Source organism: Strongylocentrotus purpuratus, unplaced genomic scaffold, assembly GCF_000002235.5.
Source record: "Strongylocentrotus purpuratus isolate Spur 01 unplaced genomic scaffold, Spur_5.0 spur5_scaffold_5, whole genome shotgun sequence".
NCBI lineage: Eukaryota > Metazoa > Echinodermata > Echinoidea > Camarodonta > Strongylocentrotidae > Strongylocentrotus > Strongylocentrotus purpuratus.
In genome coordinates, this window is record NW_022145611.1 from 42,669,182 (window position 1) to 42,688,524 (window position 19,343).

At 34.8% G+C, this 19,343-nt stretch overlaps 2 protein-coding genes across 3 annotated transcripts in view; one reads left to right on the forward strand and one right to left on the reverse strand.

Annotated features, from left to right (window-relative positions):
* The window catches only part of LOC591135 (E3 ubiquitin-protein ligase UBR2), a 55,883-nt gene extending 50,984 nt beyond the window's left edge, over positions 1-4,899 (reverse strand). For both annotated transcript variants that reach the window (XM_030998478.1, XM_030998476.1), the window contains exon 1: positions 4,750-4,899. In XM_030998478.1, the coding sequence (XP_030854338.1) occupies positions 4,750-4,812 (63 nt within the window). In that variant the 5' untranslated portion in view covers positions 4,813-4,899. The remainder of the gene's footprint in view (positions 1-4,749) is intronic.
* A 12-nt stretch (positions 4,900-4,911) lies between these two features.
* Positions 4,912-18,701, forward strand: LOC587044 (WD repeat-containing protein 74). The gene is made up of 10 exons (XM_786799.5): positions 4,912-5,002; positions 9,429-9,535; positions 10,328-10,522; positions 10,968-11,111; positions 11,427-11,528; positions 12,021-12,121; positions 12,463-12,518; positions 13,038-13,180; positions 15,312-15,368; positions 17,387-18,701. The coding sequence occupies exons 1-10, from the start codon at positions 4,936-4,938 to the stop codon at positions 17,609-17,611; spliced, it is 1,197 nt and encodes a 398-aa protein (XP_791892.4). The 5' UTR covers positions 4,912-4,935; the 3' UTR covers positions 17,612-18,701.
* Positions 18,702-19,343: the final 642 nt, after the last annotated feature.

A 19,343-nucleotide genomic window follows, 5' to 3' on the forward strand; every position in this document is an offset into this window, starting at 1 on the left:
AGGAATCAATACACAATATGCATGCATATCAATGGATGGAGACGTAATTATATTCAGGTATCCAAAGGGAGAGGAACTGGGCATTACGTGTGGTCTTGGGTTCACTACTTACAGTTCCTTAACTTCTTTGAACAAAAGATTGCTTTAAAACAGTGTTCAAACCACACTCACTACAACTCTGACAAATTGAATTAAAATATTTCATGAACAGAGTTCAAGATTTCTCAAGGAGAAGTACTGGTCCTTTAAAAATGTGATATTTTGATACGGAAGTATGTCAATATCATATAAGAATCAGTTGGTAGAAATTGTATCCAAAAACAAAAGAAGAAAAATTCAATAAAAATACAAGCACTTTTGTAAAAATGACTTGCAACCGTTTATTTCCTAGCAACAAGCATGTAGCAACATGCATCCATGTAGCAAGGGCATTTATTCTTTCTTCTTCATTTTGATTTCATCACATGGAATGTTGTGAAGTGGGAGTGATTTATAATGTACTTGATTCATAAAATTATAATGTCATGTCATGAAACACTGTTATGTTGAATTGTCACTCTGTTTTACATGTAGGGTAAATGGATGCACATTAGCTGTGGCGTAGTACATGTTCATCCATTACTTGGAAAATGAAATTCAAATTTACAAGGCTACTTTATTACTTTCTCGCTTTTTCTTTGCTATTTTGTTTCACTACTTGGCGGGGGAGGGGAGCACATGCCTCTATGCCCCCTATAGCTATGCCACTGCACATTACTCATTAGTGTCAAAGGAGTATGATCTCAATAGCTGAATGGATAATTATCACGGTTTCCATCATTACCGGTAGATCAAGTCACGCATGCACCATTACATGTAAGTTAAATTTACCTTGTCTTCAAAGGGTCATTATCCAACCAGGTCTATTGCTTGCAACAGGTGCAGTGAGATTAAATACTAATGGATCAATTGTGCATTTTAAAGGGCAATCTAACAAATTGAGAAGAGTCGGAAAGTGGATAAATACTGGTAGTAAGAAAGCTAAGAATTTGGAAAACCAAACAAGCAGTTGGTCATCCTGCACACCTTATTTTCTATCTCTCTGGGTTGCACTGAAAAATCATGGAAAGCATGTCATTCTATCCTCCAATAATTGAAGGACCATACATGTATTGTACTTAGCGATAAAATAAAAATTTATTAAAAAACAATATTTTCATCATGTTGTGAGTACAGTATAGCAGCCAATAATAATGGGCTCTGCAGATCTCTGCGCTACTACATGTATAAGAAGTACACACACACAGTAGCGTACCCAGAGCAACAGCTGAATTTGTGCTCTTCTTTCTCTAGCTGCCCAAATGCTCAGGCAGCACTTCATAAACAAAAACATATATGGTGCAATTTTCTAGAATCCAAAAAGCAATGGCGATAAATGCGACCCATGAGGCTATGTCAGGAAAAAGCAAAAACATGTGAAACTACTGCAACACATCTGTAATGGCTGCATGAGCCTTGGACATTACCATTTTTCTAAATTTAATTTCCCATAGAAATCTCAATTTGTTATCTCTTTTTTTTTCAAATCTAAAAAAATGTTTTTCTCATTTTTTTGCTGTCCACTTGACCAACTTGCTAGCAATATTTTATTTTATTTTAAAGATATCGACCGGTATTGGTAAAATTGTGGTTCAAGGATTTTGGGTGCAAAATATCCATTCAATATTGTTTAAATATTACCTTAAGAGGTTTAGATGGCAATACTTCCTTTACCATTACAACCACTTCAATCAAATGTTAGTTTTATTTATGGGAACCTATAATCTACAAGCTGAGCTTTTTAATAGGTTCCTCACATTTCACCCTGTATAACCTTCTAATCTATTCATTACAATTAATTTTGACGTCTTTTCAAAGAATTAATTATATGATGTGACACTTTTACTATATTTCATATTATGTTCTAATTTTGTCAATTATGTGAATTCTTTTTTGAGAACAATGAAACAAATAAACTTGAACTTGAACTTGAACTTGAACTTGAACTGGAAAGAACTGGAAAGAACTGGAAATACTTCAACCTGCCTAAATTTGCAAAAAAGCACAAATAAATGCCCAAATGTTCAATGTTGAAATGCATTCACGATATCTATCCAGGCCAGATCGACATGATTAAATTTTCTGTCTACACCTACATGTACATGTAGTACTGCGCGTAGAACTTTAGCTTACATAATATAGCGCATGCGCATTACGTTGATCCGGTCTCTGCCTCATTTTCCTAAATTTACGCCTACAAGGGCCCTTCTGATTGGGTATTGCTGGCTGCCATTCGCTCAATGTTATAAGATATTGGTGCGAGGCTAAAGCTTGCAATTTTTTGTTTGATCTGATACCAAAATCATGATATTTCAGTCAAACCCTCTATTCGTTACGATTTTTTCAGTGTCCTTAAAGGTAAAGACCAGTTATGGTCATGCGATTGCATTGTGAAAGAAACATTGTGGAATCGATCAGAAAAGGTTGATCATCTAGCATATAAAGTATTGGTGTGTACTGCAAGGTTCTGGAATCATCAAAATGATAAGAAATATGGCCCAGTCTTCGTAAAGTTACAAGCACTGTACACAGAAAGATGTATATGGGACTATACGCACAAGTGCGCGACACATGCGTTTATCTCTCACAGACCATGTAGATTAACTAATTTACCAAATATATCAATTAGTAGGCGGTTTCCCGGCAAAATTTTTATCATCATGTATTTATAGTCAAAATATATTCTTTCACATGATTGGTAATAAGAGCTTCCATTTCATTTTTTTTTAAATTGGGGCGTTTCCAATACTGGTCTTTACCTTTAAAAATTTAAATATTTCTCTTAAGTTTAAGTCTTACATAAGTTTGAAAAATGTTAATATTCGTCATGGTTTAGGTACAAACTGGAAAATTGTACTGAAATGTTCGCTGATTTTTCTATTTTATGTTTGTACCTATGGCAAGTGTGCGTTAGTTATGTGTGAAGTGCGTCACCTGTTCAAAGCGCCATGACATGTCAGTGTGTTATGTAATATTTAGGCCTGTAATCGATCATCGGATCGGGGGCCAATCTTGAGCCGATCAGGTGTGATCGGATAATAATTTTTGATCACCGATCAACAAAAATGATCGGGAAAAAATCTGCAGAATTTTTTTTTTTTTTTTTTTTTTTTTTAATGCTGAAAATTTTCAAGTTTTTGGCTATCAAATGCTTTAAAAATATTCATAGCTGGGATTATTTTTTTTTATTTGGAGTTGTTGTAAACCACGTTTGTTGATATTTAGTGCCTTTTCATGACTTTGAAATTAATTATATTGGTCTTCCGATCTGATCAAAGCCCCAACTTAAAGGTACTATGTCCCTTTTGCAGCCAACCTCAAATGCTGTAGAACTTTGCAGGAATTGTGAATATGTCATGTATGTCCTATCTGTGAAATTTAAATGTTAGCAGTGTCCTCATATTCAAATTATGCAAGGAAACCCGTTTACTTGCTAGACTTCACTGTCAGACTCTATTGAGTGACTGACTATTTTTTTTCTTCTTTGGTAATAACATACATGAAAAGAGTTGTAAAGGGTACATGAGCATTTGTCTACATCAATAACCCACTTCTTGTGATGGCCAAGATTAAACTGATTGAATCTTTGCGCAGCATAAAACGTATGACCATTCGGTACAATTATCTGAAAATCAAGACTATTACTTTTGGGCTCTATAGCCCTAAAGTCGATTTGACAACTAATATTCATTATTTCCCCCCTTGAAGACATTTTCAAGCCCCACCTTTTTTAGGGAAGTTCTAAATTAGTATTATCTTTCAAATGCATTTGGAATTTAACTATTTCATTTTTTTTGCCTGCAAATGGGACATAGTACCTTTAAAGGGTCAGTAATATTATATATTACCACTGCACTTAAGTTGCGCTTAAGTTAGGTAGGCCCTCTCTCACTTAAATTCGAAGTCGCTCGAGCAGCTCCGCCAATCTCATTGGCTGAGAGAAATAGAGAGAGAAAGAGAGAGCGTAAACAAACTAAGTGCACAGCGCTCAATGCGGAAAGTTCTACATGTACTGGCATTGCACTTCACTTCGTCATGTCACTCCCTAGTCTAGAATCAGAGCTACCAAGTGTCACGCTTTATGCGTGACGTCACGCATTTCGAAGGTCTGAAAACGCTCTCAGGCACGACGGGCGCGCGCGATTTTGAAAAAACGCCATATGGGCACGTGCGCTATACCCTCACACACGTGCTGAGTCATGAAAATGTCTCTAGGCCTATAGGCTAGATCTAACGTTAGAATAGATCCCTCCGTCTCTTGATCCTGCAGCTCCCAAGTTACTTAATTTTCTTGCTGAAAAACATGTGTCAAGGACATTGAGATTTTCTCTAAATGTTTCACCCCTTCCCACAGGCCTAAATACACCACAGGACACAGTCAAAGGGATCGTTGAGTTCTTGTTTCAGTAACGGTCACAACTTCCAAGTCATATTCTCAAATCTCAATCGCCAGTATTTCATGCCATGCCACTCTCTCTCTCTGTTGTTGCCACTTTGTTGCAACATGTTCACAATCACGCACTCGACACTCGCCATTCATTCAATCATATAAGAGATGTAAAAGCATTTTGCAATGAGTTAGCGCAACAACTCTGCCTGCAGTAAAATCAATTCAAATATTAAACATAGATGTTACTTGCTAAAATTGTCAAAATCTGATAAATCACATACACTTGCCAGGTGTGAGGCATTCGATATATCATCTTTCCCCATGACATCAACATCAGAAGCCATAAAAACGTATTTACGAATTAATTCCTTCCACCGTATTTTGTAAATAATGAGCAGTCATTGCGAATTGCTTATTATTTTTCGCAAGATTACTGAAGCGCCATCTGCGTCTGCAATTTGCAAGCCATGGCAGCCCACATGGAGCCTCAAGTTTGCCAAATTTGGATGGGAGCTCAGACCGGCATTTTGAAGGGTAAGGTCGATGTGTTTTTTTTGCGATCATCTAAATTACAGAGCAGGAGTCTTTGAATCGTCACACAATTTCGTTTTATCGACCACGGTTTGTTGCTGATATTGTAATTGGATTACACTTGTGTGATGTGAATGTGCTCTGAATTTCGGGCAGTCCCATGTGTTGATAAATTCGTTGTAATTTTATTTTTAAACTTAAGTTGAACTAATATCTAGAATCTAGTTGAAGTTGAAGGAATAAAAAACATTTTTTTGTTCTTTTCGATTTCTTCTTCTAAGTTCTACTTGTACATGAGTATTGATAGACCCTATCTTTCGTTTTTCTATGACTAGTCTATTGTCAAGATTAAAAACAGGCATGAAGCCATGATTGTTGATAGACTAAAGAAGTTTTAAAAAAATAATCGGTAGACTGTCTAAATTGATAATCGAATGAATGGATTAGCGAATAATTGATAACTAGACTACAAAAAGTGCAATGTACAGTAGGGGCGCTGGTCCGAGAATAAAGATTGTCTGCTTAAAGCCTTAATCAAGGATATCCTCGTGAACGCAGACAAATTGCGTCCTAAAAAATAAGGATAAGGATTTTTTTTCATCGCCGCTCTGCGGGTTTCGGGTTCCCGAACCGTGCGATGCGAGAAACAGATTCTGTGTGCGTAAGAAAATCGGTTTTTCACATTGCCAACTCACGGATCGAAAATATGAAATGCCTGCGAAAATGCGGACGTGCCTGTCCGCATTTACGAAGATGATCCTCGTTTATGCAGACGATCCTTATCCTTGGACCAGCGCACCTACTAGATAAATATATAAATAAATATAGAGTAAAGGAGGGGGTAATCGACCATCTCCAGGTTTCGGCCGATTGGTTGGATGCATGGTAAAATCCCTTTAAAATACATCGCATAATAGCATATCACATATCCCACACATACCATGCCATGCCAGAGTCACTGAAGAACCACATTTGCAATGGAAAATATATCCTAAAATATCACATTTTAGCGATGTAATCGGCGGTCCCGCTACCCGAATCTGAAAAATCAAGTATCTTACGCGTGTCTGTAAGAAGTAATGGTACCATAAAATGAGCTTTATTTCAAGTATTTTTCAGATTTAGAGCCCGATTTTGTGCTAGTTGCAAGCTCAAAAGTATCTCATCGCATGTATTAAATCAATGCAGCCGGACACCGCAACGCACACACTATATCTCTGTCTAATTCAGATTCTAATTTCCGATCAATGCAGTGCTAGTTTTCGACCTGGCGAGCACCGGGGAGCTCCGGCGTGGGATACCTGCCCCACCCGGTAATGCTATAGATCAGCGAGGAAATGCGCAGCGCGTGCACGCGCTTCCTACTGACTTTGTACATGCGATCGAAAACTGGCTCGCTATGTTGATAACTTCCTCCGAAACAGTGAAAATTTAAATGAATATTGTCATGGCAATTCGTGATTTTTTTCTGGGATTTTTTTTTTTGTTTAAATAATAATAATATTTGCTTCATGATTTAAACATGCCCCGCCCGGTAGTGCTATAGATCAGCGCGGAAACGCGTGGCGCGTGCGCGCGCTTCCTACTGACTTTGTACATGCGGTCGAAAACTGGCTCGCTATGTTGATAACTGCCTCCGAAACAGTGAAAATTGAAATGAATATTGTCATGGCAATTCGTGATTTTTTTCTGGGATTCTTTTTTTGTTTAAATAATAATAATATTTGTTTCATGATCGAAAAACCCCCTCCTTTACTCTATATAAAATTAAAAATAAAAAGTTATATGTACAACTTTGCATTGATTTTTAGTATTATCAACAATTTAACATACAAATCAGCACATCTTGACACTCATAGGAGCATGCATACGTATTTGTGTTTAGGGAAAAATGTTAAGAAACCCTTTTTTCACCATGTTCACTATTGATTCTCCAAATTTTCAAACACCACTGTAAAAAAACTCACCATAGTTCACTCAGAATTGGCACTTTTGTGACAATTGATGACACCTAAAGAACAGGATGATACAATCAATTCAACTCACCGATGCTTGAAAATATACTTTGAAAAATGTAAATCACAATCTAGTGTCAATTCAGGTAAAGAGCCGCCTCGTATTCATTACAACGAAAAAAATACACGGTGGCGACGGGCGATTCGCCCCCTAAACCTCTGAAATCGCCACGGTAAAAATCAAGACGAGGGCGAAAAAAAATCAATATATCTTGAAAAATCGCCCCCGCCATAAATTAATATTCCCTATGAATTAATAAACCAATTTATTGATGTGTCTGAGTGAAATCTCCGTTCCAACTACCAACTCCAAAACTAGAAACTTCCATCAACATTTTAAAAGTTTTGTGAGTTGCAGCGGATCGGCGGTCGTACCTACTGTAGCTAGATCTACAGCGGTATCCGCCTGCCTGCGCCTAAGCTCCCGGCGGCCGGACAGGCCACCGGCTCCGATGTAGTTTCGTGCACAGCATGATCAATGCATACGCAGTTCGCACACTTTCACAATACACAGAAACGTACTAGCTCAGCTCCAGCGCGCGCCCGCACGCTCCTAGTATGAAGCAAATAAGTATTTGCGAGTGACGAGAGCTGAACTGCTAGCGACCAAATTGGTACGTAATATGTTTATTTAGTCATTTTTCTGGCCCTAATTTTTATCATGGACAATGCAATCCCATTAAAAAAATGTTATTCCGTCTAAAATTGTGTTATTTCGTCTAAAATTGTGTTATTTATAAGTTAAAACCATTAAATGCGAGTATATTTTTACTGTTGTCCCACATACTGATATATTTTTAATAACGAAACGTGCAAAATCAATGCCGGATTTTTTCCTGTAAAATCGGTATAAAGCAAGTTTCGTACACAGAAATTGAATTTTGTTATAAAAAAAACCGTAAATAAATATATAAAGGATGTTCCTACCCCTCAGAATTTTTCTTACAACTGTTTAATTAAATAAAATTATTTATATACGATCGATGCCAGGCCAATTGTCATGAGTGATGATGACATCAATTTCTGTCTACGAAATGAAACTAGCTTTGGCTTGGCCTTTAGAATTAGAGTCTATAAGAAAAAAATAAGGCCATGATTTTGCATGTTTCGGCATAACAAATAGACCCTACATCGGTATATGGGACAACAGTAAAAATATTAACTCACATTTAATGGTTATAAATGGTCTAAATAACACAATTTTAAAGGGAGTTGGTCTACATTTTTTTTAATGGGATTGCATTGTCCATGATAACAATTAAATTTGGGACAGAAAAAAAGACTAAATAACATATTACCTACCAATTTGGTTGCTAGTAGTATGATGGCTAAGGAAAAACACAACTTATTGTTACAGCTTGCAATATGGCTTTAAGGAAGTAGCCCCTTGGTTTTTTTTAGGCAATGGGGAAAAGTAGCCCCCATAAAAAAATTAATTCCTAGCCCGCGTGTCAGTGATAATATTTTCTTAGGATATGAAAAACGAACAGTTAAACAAAACACTCCTTTTGACAAGTTTTAGTTACCGGTACATGTATATGTAAATCATAAAGCCACACGTTTAACACAAAGTGAATAAATCATGGGTATCTGAATGTCTGCAATACTCTACATGACATGTACACTACAGTTGTATCTATATTTGCCTTTGCTTGGAATTTAATTAGGTAAAACCGTGTTTAAAAAAATACAACCTTTAAAAAAAAAAGCCCCCCTGAGCTCCAAAATAGCCACCGCAAAATAATTAAGGGGGGCTATTTTTTTAAGGGACAATCTGAAAAGAGCCCTCGTAAAAAAAAAAGTAATTTTTTGGTTGATTCATTATGTGCATTTCTTGGTCGCAGAAATAGTGGGCGAGCACTCAAATCTCTGGGACAAAATTTGCAACTTGACCACCAAAAAAAAATTGATTAGAATTTGTGTGCACGACATAGGTGCGTGATGTGGACTGAGTTTTTGGTGGCTCATTTTTTATCGGCCAAGTTGATTACAATATTTTCAGTAAATTTCTAACTGTAAAGTCATGAGTTAACATTACAGAGTTGGTTGAAACATGTACAGGTGTACCGTAAGTTGGATATCAAGATTTAAAATAAAAAATTTTGATGACAACATCATCAAAGCAGTTAAAATTAAAGGCAGTTTAATCTGTATTCAATTTTTACTTCTGCCCTTGCTGAGATTTGTAGAAGAATGAGTATGCCGTTTGTTCAGACCTCCACATTTTCAAATTTGCAATTTAAAGGTGCCTGAATATAATGATACGGTATATTGAAAACAGTATTTTATAAACCTGCATTATTAAACTACAAAAAAGCAGTGTCTTAAAATGAAACGCTAAAGACACCAAGTATAAGAAAGGAGTACATTTACCTTTTAAAAATTCTTTCTTGTGTGTGCTTGTGTCATCACAGGAATAGATTTGAAAAAGAATGCAGCATCCAATTTCACTGACCTCACAACTTTAGAGAAGGATAAAGAAATCACGTCCATATGCTGGTCTGGAGCTGATGAAAGACAGGTATGCATCTCATAGGTGACCTCTACCCAAGTCAGTCCAGGGGGGTGTTTCACAAAGACTAAGATCGACTTTAATTTGAACTTAAATATGGCAGGCCGTTCATGCCACTGTTTGCTCTCACCATTTACTGGCATTGGACTCTCAAGGGATGTACAAATCATGGTCACAAATCTACAGAATTTATATTTTTTGATAATTCATTATTGAAGGAAAAAATAATATCTAAAGATCATAATGGTGAGAGCAAACAGGCCTGATAATTTCTTGATTTTTGTTTTAGAAGTAGGGGGGTTAGGTGCCATTGTTTCATAACTTCCTTGAAGGCTTCGCGCAAGAGCTCAGATTTTTAAAACCTTTTTTTTTTAACTCTCACTATCACCCCTGGTTCAGTCCACTTATTCATTTTTGAACAATTCTTGGACACTGTAATTGTTTTACCGTTAAAAGATTGCTTAGGTCAAGATGTTAATTTTAGTAAGGTACAGATCGAGAAAAGATTTTGTCCCCATTTTTTCATTGATGAAGATCTGAGAAGATGTACTCGGTAAGAGATTAAATCATGAATGGTTTTGCACTTCCTGTATTTAGATATCAAATAACAGATCAAATAATAATGATGCACTTTAAATGCTTCAAGTTGAGACCCCCTACCCAAATTTAACCTGTGGTAGCTTCCTGCTTCACTTAATGAAGTAAAAATGGAGTCATGTAGGAGTTAATGTGACCAAAAGACTTTCTCTGCTGAGTATTCAATACAGGTGTACTTGATTCTTTCTTTGAATTTCATTTCAGGTACTTCTTGGTTTGAGGAATGGCACTGTACGAACGTTTGACCCCAAGAAGCTGGTCTATGATGAGGACTTTGTTGAATGTGATAGAGAGGGAGGTCTCTTCAAAGGGCTAGCCTCTCTAGATGACGAGAGACTTATCACTTGTCAAGAATCAGGAATGGTCAGAGTGTGGCAGAAAGGCAAGCCAGAACATATAGTAGGTTATCCAAGATTGTTTTATTTTTTCGTTAACCGATTGAACTTTCCTAGTTCCTTTTTTTTCTCATTTTCCTCCATGTAAGCTTGTTATCACATGTTCCTCTTGTACCATTTAGTCCCCTTACCTTCCACCTTGACTTTCTATCTGCGTCATTCCATCTAATTCTTTCTCTCTCAGTCATCTTTATTTGTACCATATTTGGTCTCTTTCCCTCATTCTTTCTTTTACTCTCTTTCTCTTTTTTTTTCTCTGTTAGTTACTGTCTCATTGAAACTGCCCGCTATTGCAAGTTACTGCCAGTTATTATTTTCTGTAAACTTCCTTGATCATGATTATAAAACCATTGATGTAAACATATTAACATGCCCAAGTTGTTTATTTTCTCTCCACTCTCTTCTACCTCCCCCCCCCCCCCCCCCCCTTTTTCTCTCTCTCCCAACAGACTGAAATCAAAGCTGGTGCTAACTTGTCTAGGATGAGGCAGAATCCTCATAAAAGGCAGTGTATAGCAACTGGTGGAAAAGAGAATGACCTCAAAGTGTGGGATCTTGAACGTCCAGATGATCCAATATTCAAAGCAAAAAATGTAGGTATAAACAATAATATGTTCTTCCTATGCTATTTTATTTTCTAAGTTTGTGAGTTATTATTCAGAATCAGTTGCACTCTTAGCCCATTCAAGTAAAAATTCCACGTAATATCCTTTCCTGTAGTATGTGACTTATAATCCTCAATCATTTTCAGTCTCCAAAACACACATTGCTTTAAACTAGTATTGTTAATGTCGTTTTGAGGTTGAAAACGAAAAGTTTTCCTTACAAGTTTGATTGATAAAACAAACAAAAACATTAAGAAAAGAATGATGGAAGTATAAATGTTTGTTTTGTATCACTTTCATTAGGTGAGGAATAGCTTTCTAGACCTGAGGGTTCCTGTATGGGTGAATGACATGCAGTTTCTAGCTAACTCATCAAAAGTTGTAACCTGCACAGGTCATTGCCAGGTTTGTATAAATTAGATTGAAATGTTAATGGTATGGACAGAATTGTGACAGTATGGAAAGAATTTTGATAGTATAGACTTTTATAAAAGTTTATACAGTAGGCTTGCGGTTGCACCATGTGAGAGGCGAGGATTGGAGAGTCCTGAAAAGTACTATTGGTAATCGTTCTTATGTAGTCCTGAAAAGGACTGCTGATACAGTAGGGACCAGTAGTCCTGACACAGTGCAACCGAAAGCCTAGTGTTTATCTAAATCACCATGGAAGCTGATACTTACAAGCAGCATTTATACAAGTTTGTCAAAATATATATTTGTTTAATTTTAATGTTGCCTTGAAGGTATTTCTTATTTTCATTATTGGACAATTTAAAGGAAAAGAAAATTGCCATACATAATATCCTCAACAATTTGAGATCGATATTAAGTAACATAGTGTTCATAAAAGTTCTTCTGTTACATTTTTTATATTTTTTGTTTATTTTTGTTGTTTAGGTGAGGTTATATGATCCGAGTTCAACCCAGAGAAGACCTGTTCTAGACATTCCATTTGATGAGTATCCTATCATCTCAATGGCTTTGGTTCCTGGTGATAAGTGAGTAAACAAACCTTAACATGATTCATATCAGATGCTTGCATAGCGCCCTCTGTCATTGTCAATGTGTAAAGGGAACTATCTGGAGTCTGAATTGATGCATTTATTGTCATTGAATATGTTTTTGTTATACTTCACTACTGCTATTTGAATCTTGAGATCTGAAAATGAAAATCATAGTATATATGTTGAAGTCTCCTACTTCATAATACCTACCATGAGGACTTGCTTCATGAACTTGATGTCATTGTAACCCTAAAATTTCTTGATGAATTTTAAGATGAATGCTGTGAAGAAAATTTTACATCCAATAATATTTCTAATAAATTTTCTATTGACAGCTCAGTACTGGTTGGAAATACACAAGGTCGAATGGCAGAAATAGATCTGAGAAAAGGTATGTGGCAAAGTATTGGAATAAATACATTCTTACTTACATTACACAAGTGTATCCAAACAGGTTGATGTATGTTAGCTTGATATCTTTCTGCATCATTCCTTCATTTTCCCCATAGTGATTATTTAGAACCTTTGATGATGATACCTACATGTATAATGTAGTCTTTATTTCATTAGGCTTGGTTTCCAACGAGGATGATAGTACATACTTTTGTATTTTTTTGTGTATACATGTACTCATATTTGTTTATCTTTTGAAAAAAATAAGCATTATTGACTCTGCATGAATTCAGGTAATGCATATAGAATTTGATTAGAATTGAATGTTGATTTATCTTGATTCATTATAAAAATGTATTTGTGTGATTTATTTATGTATAATTGTCATGAATGGGATTTTTTTTTTAACAACCTTTAAATTTACACATTGCACATGTTACTTTATGGGAGTATAGATTGAGACTCGATGCACAATATATCCCGAAAATGATGGTAGTTTTGATCATTGTTTCTGCAGGTCAAGTAGGGAGGATATATAAAGGTTTTGCAGGGAGTATACGAGACATGCAGTGCCATCCAACCCTACCTCTAGTTGCTTCATGTGGTCTGGATCGATTCCTCAGAGTACATGACATACAGGATGGCTCTATTAGAAGCAAGGTTGGTTCTTAATCAGTAGTTAAAATACAGTCTTGTAGACTCTTGTTTACAGTATTGTGCTTATTATCATTAAATTGAAATCAAAGGAAGGACTTTCACCTTATATAAAACACTGGCTCCAGGCTTTTGGTGATTTTTCTTGTTGAAAATAAAAATCACCAGGCTTTTGGTGATTTTTCACTGCCAAAATCTTGGAACTCGCAGGCAACGCTGCCCGCGACAACAAGAAATCTATTGGTAAATCAATAATGATAAATCAAAGAAATTCAATGGTATATGCATCAAAGATCATGTTATCAAAATGGCCATTTGATAAATGAGAGAAAAAATAGAGTAGCTTTTTATACTCTTGATTTCCAACATACAAAAAAATAAAAAATAAGTCACAGGTTAAAGCTCATCCTAAGCCAACTTTATTTATGTTGTTATGTAACGAAAGACAGACGGAACCGACATGTCAGAGTTAATCATGAGTAATTAATCAATGGCTGCTGTAACAAGCAAACATATTTATTACTTTGCAAACATTACCATGTGATGTCACTTGTAAATAAAAACAGATTTGTTGTTCTTTATCCATTCTATCATGATTTATATGTTCTGTTTCATTGTTAATCATGAAATGATTATAATAATAATCTGGATTTATGCAGTCATTACGCATTGAGGTTTGATGTCAATCATCTTTCATTAATAAACATACTTCATGATTTGTCTCTTTCCAACTTCTCCTACGTGATAGATCATGTATTGGCAAATAATAAAATCCATCATACCTTCTCTTGTTTTATTTATCGTTTGTTTGATGGACGTCAAATAATGAGAAAAAAGCTTTAAATATTTATGAAATAATATGCTGTGGTTAATAGAAATATAATGGGAAAACAAGAGTATGGTCTAATTGTAAATTGTGACAGTTATGTAAATGTTTCCAATAGATTTATGAACAGGGTAATCAAAATTCGCACTTAATGTACCACTGATGATAACAAATAAATCAAATGAGGAAAATAAGACAGGTGCATTTGGATGCATCTGCTGTTTAATTGATAGTTTCCAAGAAAGGAACATTACCTTTTCTGATTTCTTTATTGTCTTGATGCTTAAATACCATGACCCTAATTTTATTGTTTTACTTCTTATTTCTTTAAATTCATTTACCTATTTATTCATTTATTTTATTTATTTATATATTCATTTTGGGGATGGGGGGGGGGGGTCAAACCTTCAAGGATCACTTCTTTGTCTCAAAATCGCTTTGTTGTCAATCTACATTCAGAACTGAATTTGAAGAACCGACCCTCTATGCTCAATTCAACAGTGATTCCATATTCAAAAGACAGCTGGAATAAATAACCCATAACAAAGCTGAAATGGAAAATTGAATAATCCAAAGGGTTTCTAATACTATTGCATAATTTGAAAGACTTCAAGTATCAAAAGAGGGATCCATGCATTTCCAAGCTAAATCTGAGAAAGGTGTCTGTAAAGACAGACTAATCTGCTGCCAATTTACTCCACAATTTATGTGTGTACATGTTATCTCTGTTTATACATGTTCAAAACATTACTTTAACTGAAATCCTGTTTAGGCAATAAATAACTGCCAAATGGCTTGCAAGGCTGTCACTTTCAGCATGATTTAAATCATGTGACAACTTTGTGTAGACTTAAAGATTGTGTTGGGCACCAGAAAAAAAGATCTTTGATAGAAATCACTTTTTTAATGTCCTTGGGTTAGTAGATTTAAACAAGTGGCACTTTGTGAAAAATTGTAACACTAATAGGTGACACAGTGCTCTTCGGGTCATATGTCTGATTGTTATTCTTATGAAATAGATGAGATACTTGTGTATTTATCAGTTCCATTGCAATTTAATAGATTTATGAACATTATTTCAAAGGTAAACATCCTTTGAATGGCAAGAATAAAAAATGTATCAGTTAAAAACCTATGCAACGATTTTATCTTACTTTTCCATTCTTAAGATAAAATAATGATTCAAACTACAACAATTTATTTGAATTCTGCATTTTGAAACACTCTTTGTGTTATTTATATTCTTGCTTTCTTCTTTCGCTATGAATATGACTAATTGTACATGTGTATTTTCATCTCTTGTCATTTCAGATTTATCTCAAGTCAAAACTGAATTGTTTGCTATTTTCAACCCGAGATTTCACCCAGGTATGTCTATCTGTCATTAATTTCTTTATTTGGGGGGTTAAATGTTGAGTTTGACATAGGTGAGGGCGTGAGGCTAGAAGAAAGAAGAGACTCTTTTTGTCAAATGCAGGTTTATATTGATGATAACAGACTTTTACTGTAGGAAATATTTGTTTTATTGACTGTTATAGTACCCGCCATGATTTTCATGGCAGCAATGGTGTTCCTCACAACAAAGGGAAAATATTTGAATGTATAAACTAATGAATTTGAATTAAACAACATGAATTACTGAAAAATTTGTTAACCATTCCACCTCAACAAATTTGCTGGAATGTTTCAAATTAATTTGTTTGAACTGGTTTATTGATTTTAAAAATGCATTAAAAATAGCAGACAGGGGCTGAAACAAATTGAATTTACAAAATATAAACCAATTGCAGTAAAATACAATACATAGAAAAATTGTTTTAAAAAAATACAGTAATATGCACAATAACATACAGAGTAGGAATAAAATTGCACAAGAAAATCAACAAGGAAATGGAAAAAGAGGGGAAAATGAAAGGACACACGAGATGAAGTTTAAAATAGAAGAAGAGGGAGAAAAGACTTGTTTGGATAAACATTCAAATTTACAATAACAACATAATTTCAACCAATGATGAGAGATATTAATTGGAACACGAAAATCCTCCAAGAAGAAATACAATCATTAAAATATTGATAAGTATTGCAATTTGTGAGTTATATATTCATCAAGCGTTTGATATAAATAATATTGCAAAGGACGTCCGACCTCTGGCTGTATGTGCATGAATGAAAAGACACAGAACCAGAAATTGGATGTGTTTTGACAGAGAGCATTAATAATAAAAGGGTTTATATGTAGAGCTTCCCAAAATTAGGTAAATAATGCTATTGATATTGTTGACTTTAGCATTCTTTATTTTAGTAGGCATTGTGAATAGCCAAGAGTATTTCTTAAACTGGCTTGTAGAATGAGTCTGTGTAGTTGCATAATGTACATTTATTTGAGTTCCATTGGTGGTTCATTTACAAAATTGATTCATTTAATGCCAATCAGATATTCAGCTCAGCCATAGTTAAATGAAAGATGTATGTAAATGAGACCTTCTATGCATTCTCCATTGATGAAATTCCACGTTGCAGATTTGATAATGAGCATTGTGCTCCTTGTCTTGTCATTAGTTATAATCCAATTAATTAGAGTGATTTGCTGTTAGAGGAGGAGATTGGTTTCTCAATGTTAGACATGAAGTGATTGGATTTAGACTGTATTGGATAATGGTATTGGGAAGCTAATTGACAGACAAGGTCAAGCTAATGTATGGGGTCTTAAACAGACTGAGTCTATTGATTGTAGGATGAGGTTAATTAATAGAAATAACCTACCTGCTTGGTAATATAAACTTAAAGGAAAGGGATTCTTGTTGCATATTATAAGAAATATTGTATCTAAGCTTTTGCTTTCTCAGTGTCCAATTTACATGTATTGTAGTATATTTCTTTAAGAATTTCATTTTAATTCAAGTGAAAGTAAGATATTTAATCTATAATAATACGTTATTATTACCGAAAATACTTGAAAAATAGAATTGCTAATTTTTCTGGAAAATGATTAGACATGTACTACATTAAAGAAAAACAAATTCTTATGTGTTCTTTTATTATTTGGCCAAGGACGGAATACAATGAGAGCTGTAATTACTACAATTTTTTTTAATGTCTTACTCATTTATTACTTTTTTTAAAGAACCAAGCTCCTGTTAATTTGCTGTCAACAATAATTTGGATTTTGCATCCTTGCCCCCCCCCCCCCCAAAAAAAAAAATATATATATATATATATAAAAAAAATTAATGATTACAAAATTTACAGAAGAATGCAATGTTTGTTTCATGTTTTTTCTTCTTCAAATGTTAGAATTAGGAAAATATTTCCTTCGAACAGCCGTGTCTTATAGTGTCTAATTAAATATATTCACTCTGTTTCACCATTTCTTTTTGTTTGTATAGGATGAAGATATGCTAGAGGCGAGCAAGAAGGGAAAGAAGAAGACAGCGGGAGAAGAGGGAGATGAAGAGAGTGAAGCGATCTGGAAGAAGATGAAGACGATAACTGAAGGGAATCAAAAGAGTGAGAAGAAGAGGAGGAAAACCAAGGAGATGGGTGAAGCACAAAGAAAAGACGGTTTAGCTGGGAAGAAAAAGATGAGATCTAGTAGGGCGTGGGAAACCTGAAGACTAAAGACTAGTAATTGTATTGTAAGGATCACACACAGGTGACACATGAGAAGTTGAGTTCTTGTACAGATGGTGCCCACTCACTACATTAGCTTGGGAATTCAGTTCTTCAAAGTAAAAAAAAGAGTCTTCTCTTAGAGGACTATCAGCAGCTTGGGACTATTGATTGCAGGATAAAGTTACAGTGTATGATTCACAAGACCTAGTTTGCAAGCACAAACCCTTGCAATAGTGAATAACACAGTCTGAATGGAAAGTCTGAACCTCATAAGCCCTTTACTTTTAGCTGGTTGATCATGATTTTCTTGGACACTTCTTATCATTGTCTTCTACCTACATGTATATTGAAGTAAATTATATAAATATATAAATATAAAATCCTCCACATACCTATGGTATGAATATTTGATCGCAGGTCTGACTTTCATTCATCCATGCAATAGAAATATGAGTAAGTGTATATTACATTTTGAGGGTTCAGTGACACAAAGACGTAACTCCACATTTTGCCAAAACAAGTATTTGATATCAAAATGTTCAGGAAAATGTGAGCTTTCCAGGAAACACAAATACTTAACTCCACCCAACACCCCATTGAAGTCAATGGCTAGTGAAACATAGACATAGACTTCACTTGAGGCCCAAGTGCTTAGTAACACATAAACCACTTATTCTCAAAATGCCAAAAATGGTGTCACTGACCCCTCGATAACATGTGTGTATCAACATGAATGGAGCAAGCAAAGAACACACCCGCACACAAAATACAATGAATATTAATAAAATGTTTAGTTATTATTTTAAAAAAGAGACAATAGAAGGAAATTGAAGAAAAAAAAGGAAGGCATAAAAGTATTTTCTAAAAGAAGATATAAATATAAAATGTATTTCTGATTTAAGGATGATTAAAGAAATTCTTAAAAAAAACAAGAAAATCAGTTAAATCTTGAAATCTGTTGTTTCTGTCATGTAAATGTATTAAAGTACTACAGTGTACCTATAATGGATTTTGAATGTTTCATTATGTTGATTGTTATCATGTGTGTATACTACACAAATCTGATATTAAAACTAATCTGCTATCTCAGATCTCTGTTTTTCAACTATTTTTTTCACATCTTGCTGTCTTCACTATTTAATTTCCCTCCAAACTTTAAATACTTCTATTTCCTCCCCTTCATTCTCTTTCTCTCTCTCTCTCTCCCCTTACACCATCTATTTTTTATTTTTCCATCTCTTATCTTTATATATACGTGTCTTTCTTTTGTCCTACATTTTTCCTTTCTACCACTTCAATCAAAAACTTCCTGTCTTATATCAAGGAATGCAATGCATGATTGTTCAGGAAGATGATTGTGTGTGTAGAGGGGGGGGGGGGGGGAGACTATAGTGAGATGAATTCCCATCTTCTTTATGAAATGGCATAATATATTACATTCATATATCCACAGGTTTTAAACATTTCACACATAAGAGTCCCTCCACTGTAGTTACTGTGTGTGTACTGGTTTGGTGTTTTGATGTGAATAAAACATACAGTGAGCACACGACAATTGACATTTCAAGAAGAATTAGAAGGTAGTAGTATGGTAGTATTTTTATTCCAAATTTCTTTTTCGTTAAATCTGGGGATAGGAATTTTTTTTATTCAAACCAATTTGGATCTTGCATATTAACCAATTTTTAACACACATACCTCGCCAGATATCTCAAGAATTCAACAAATTCT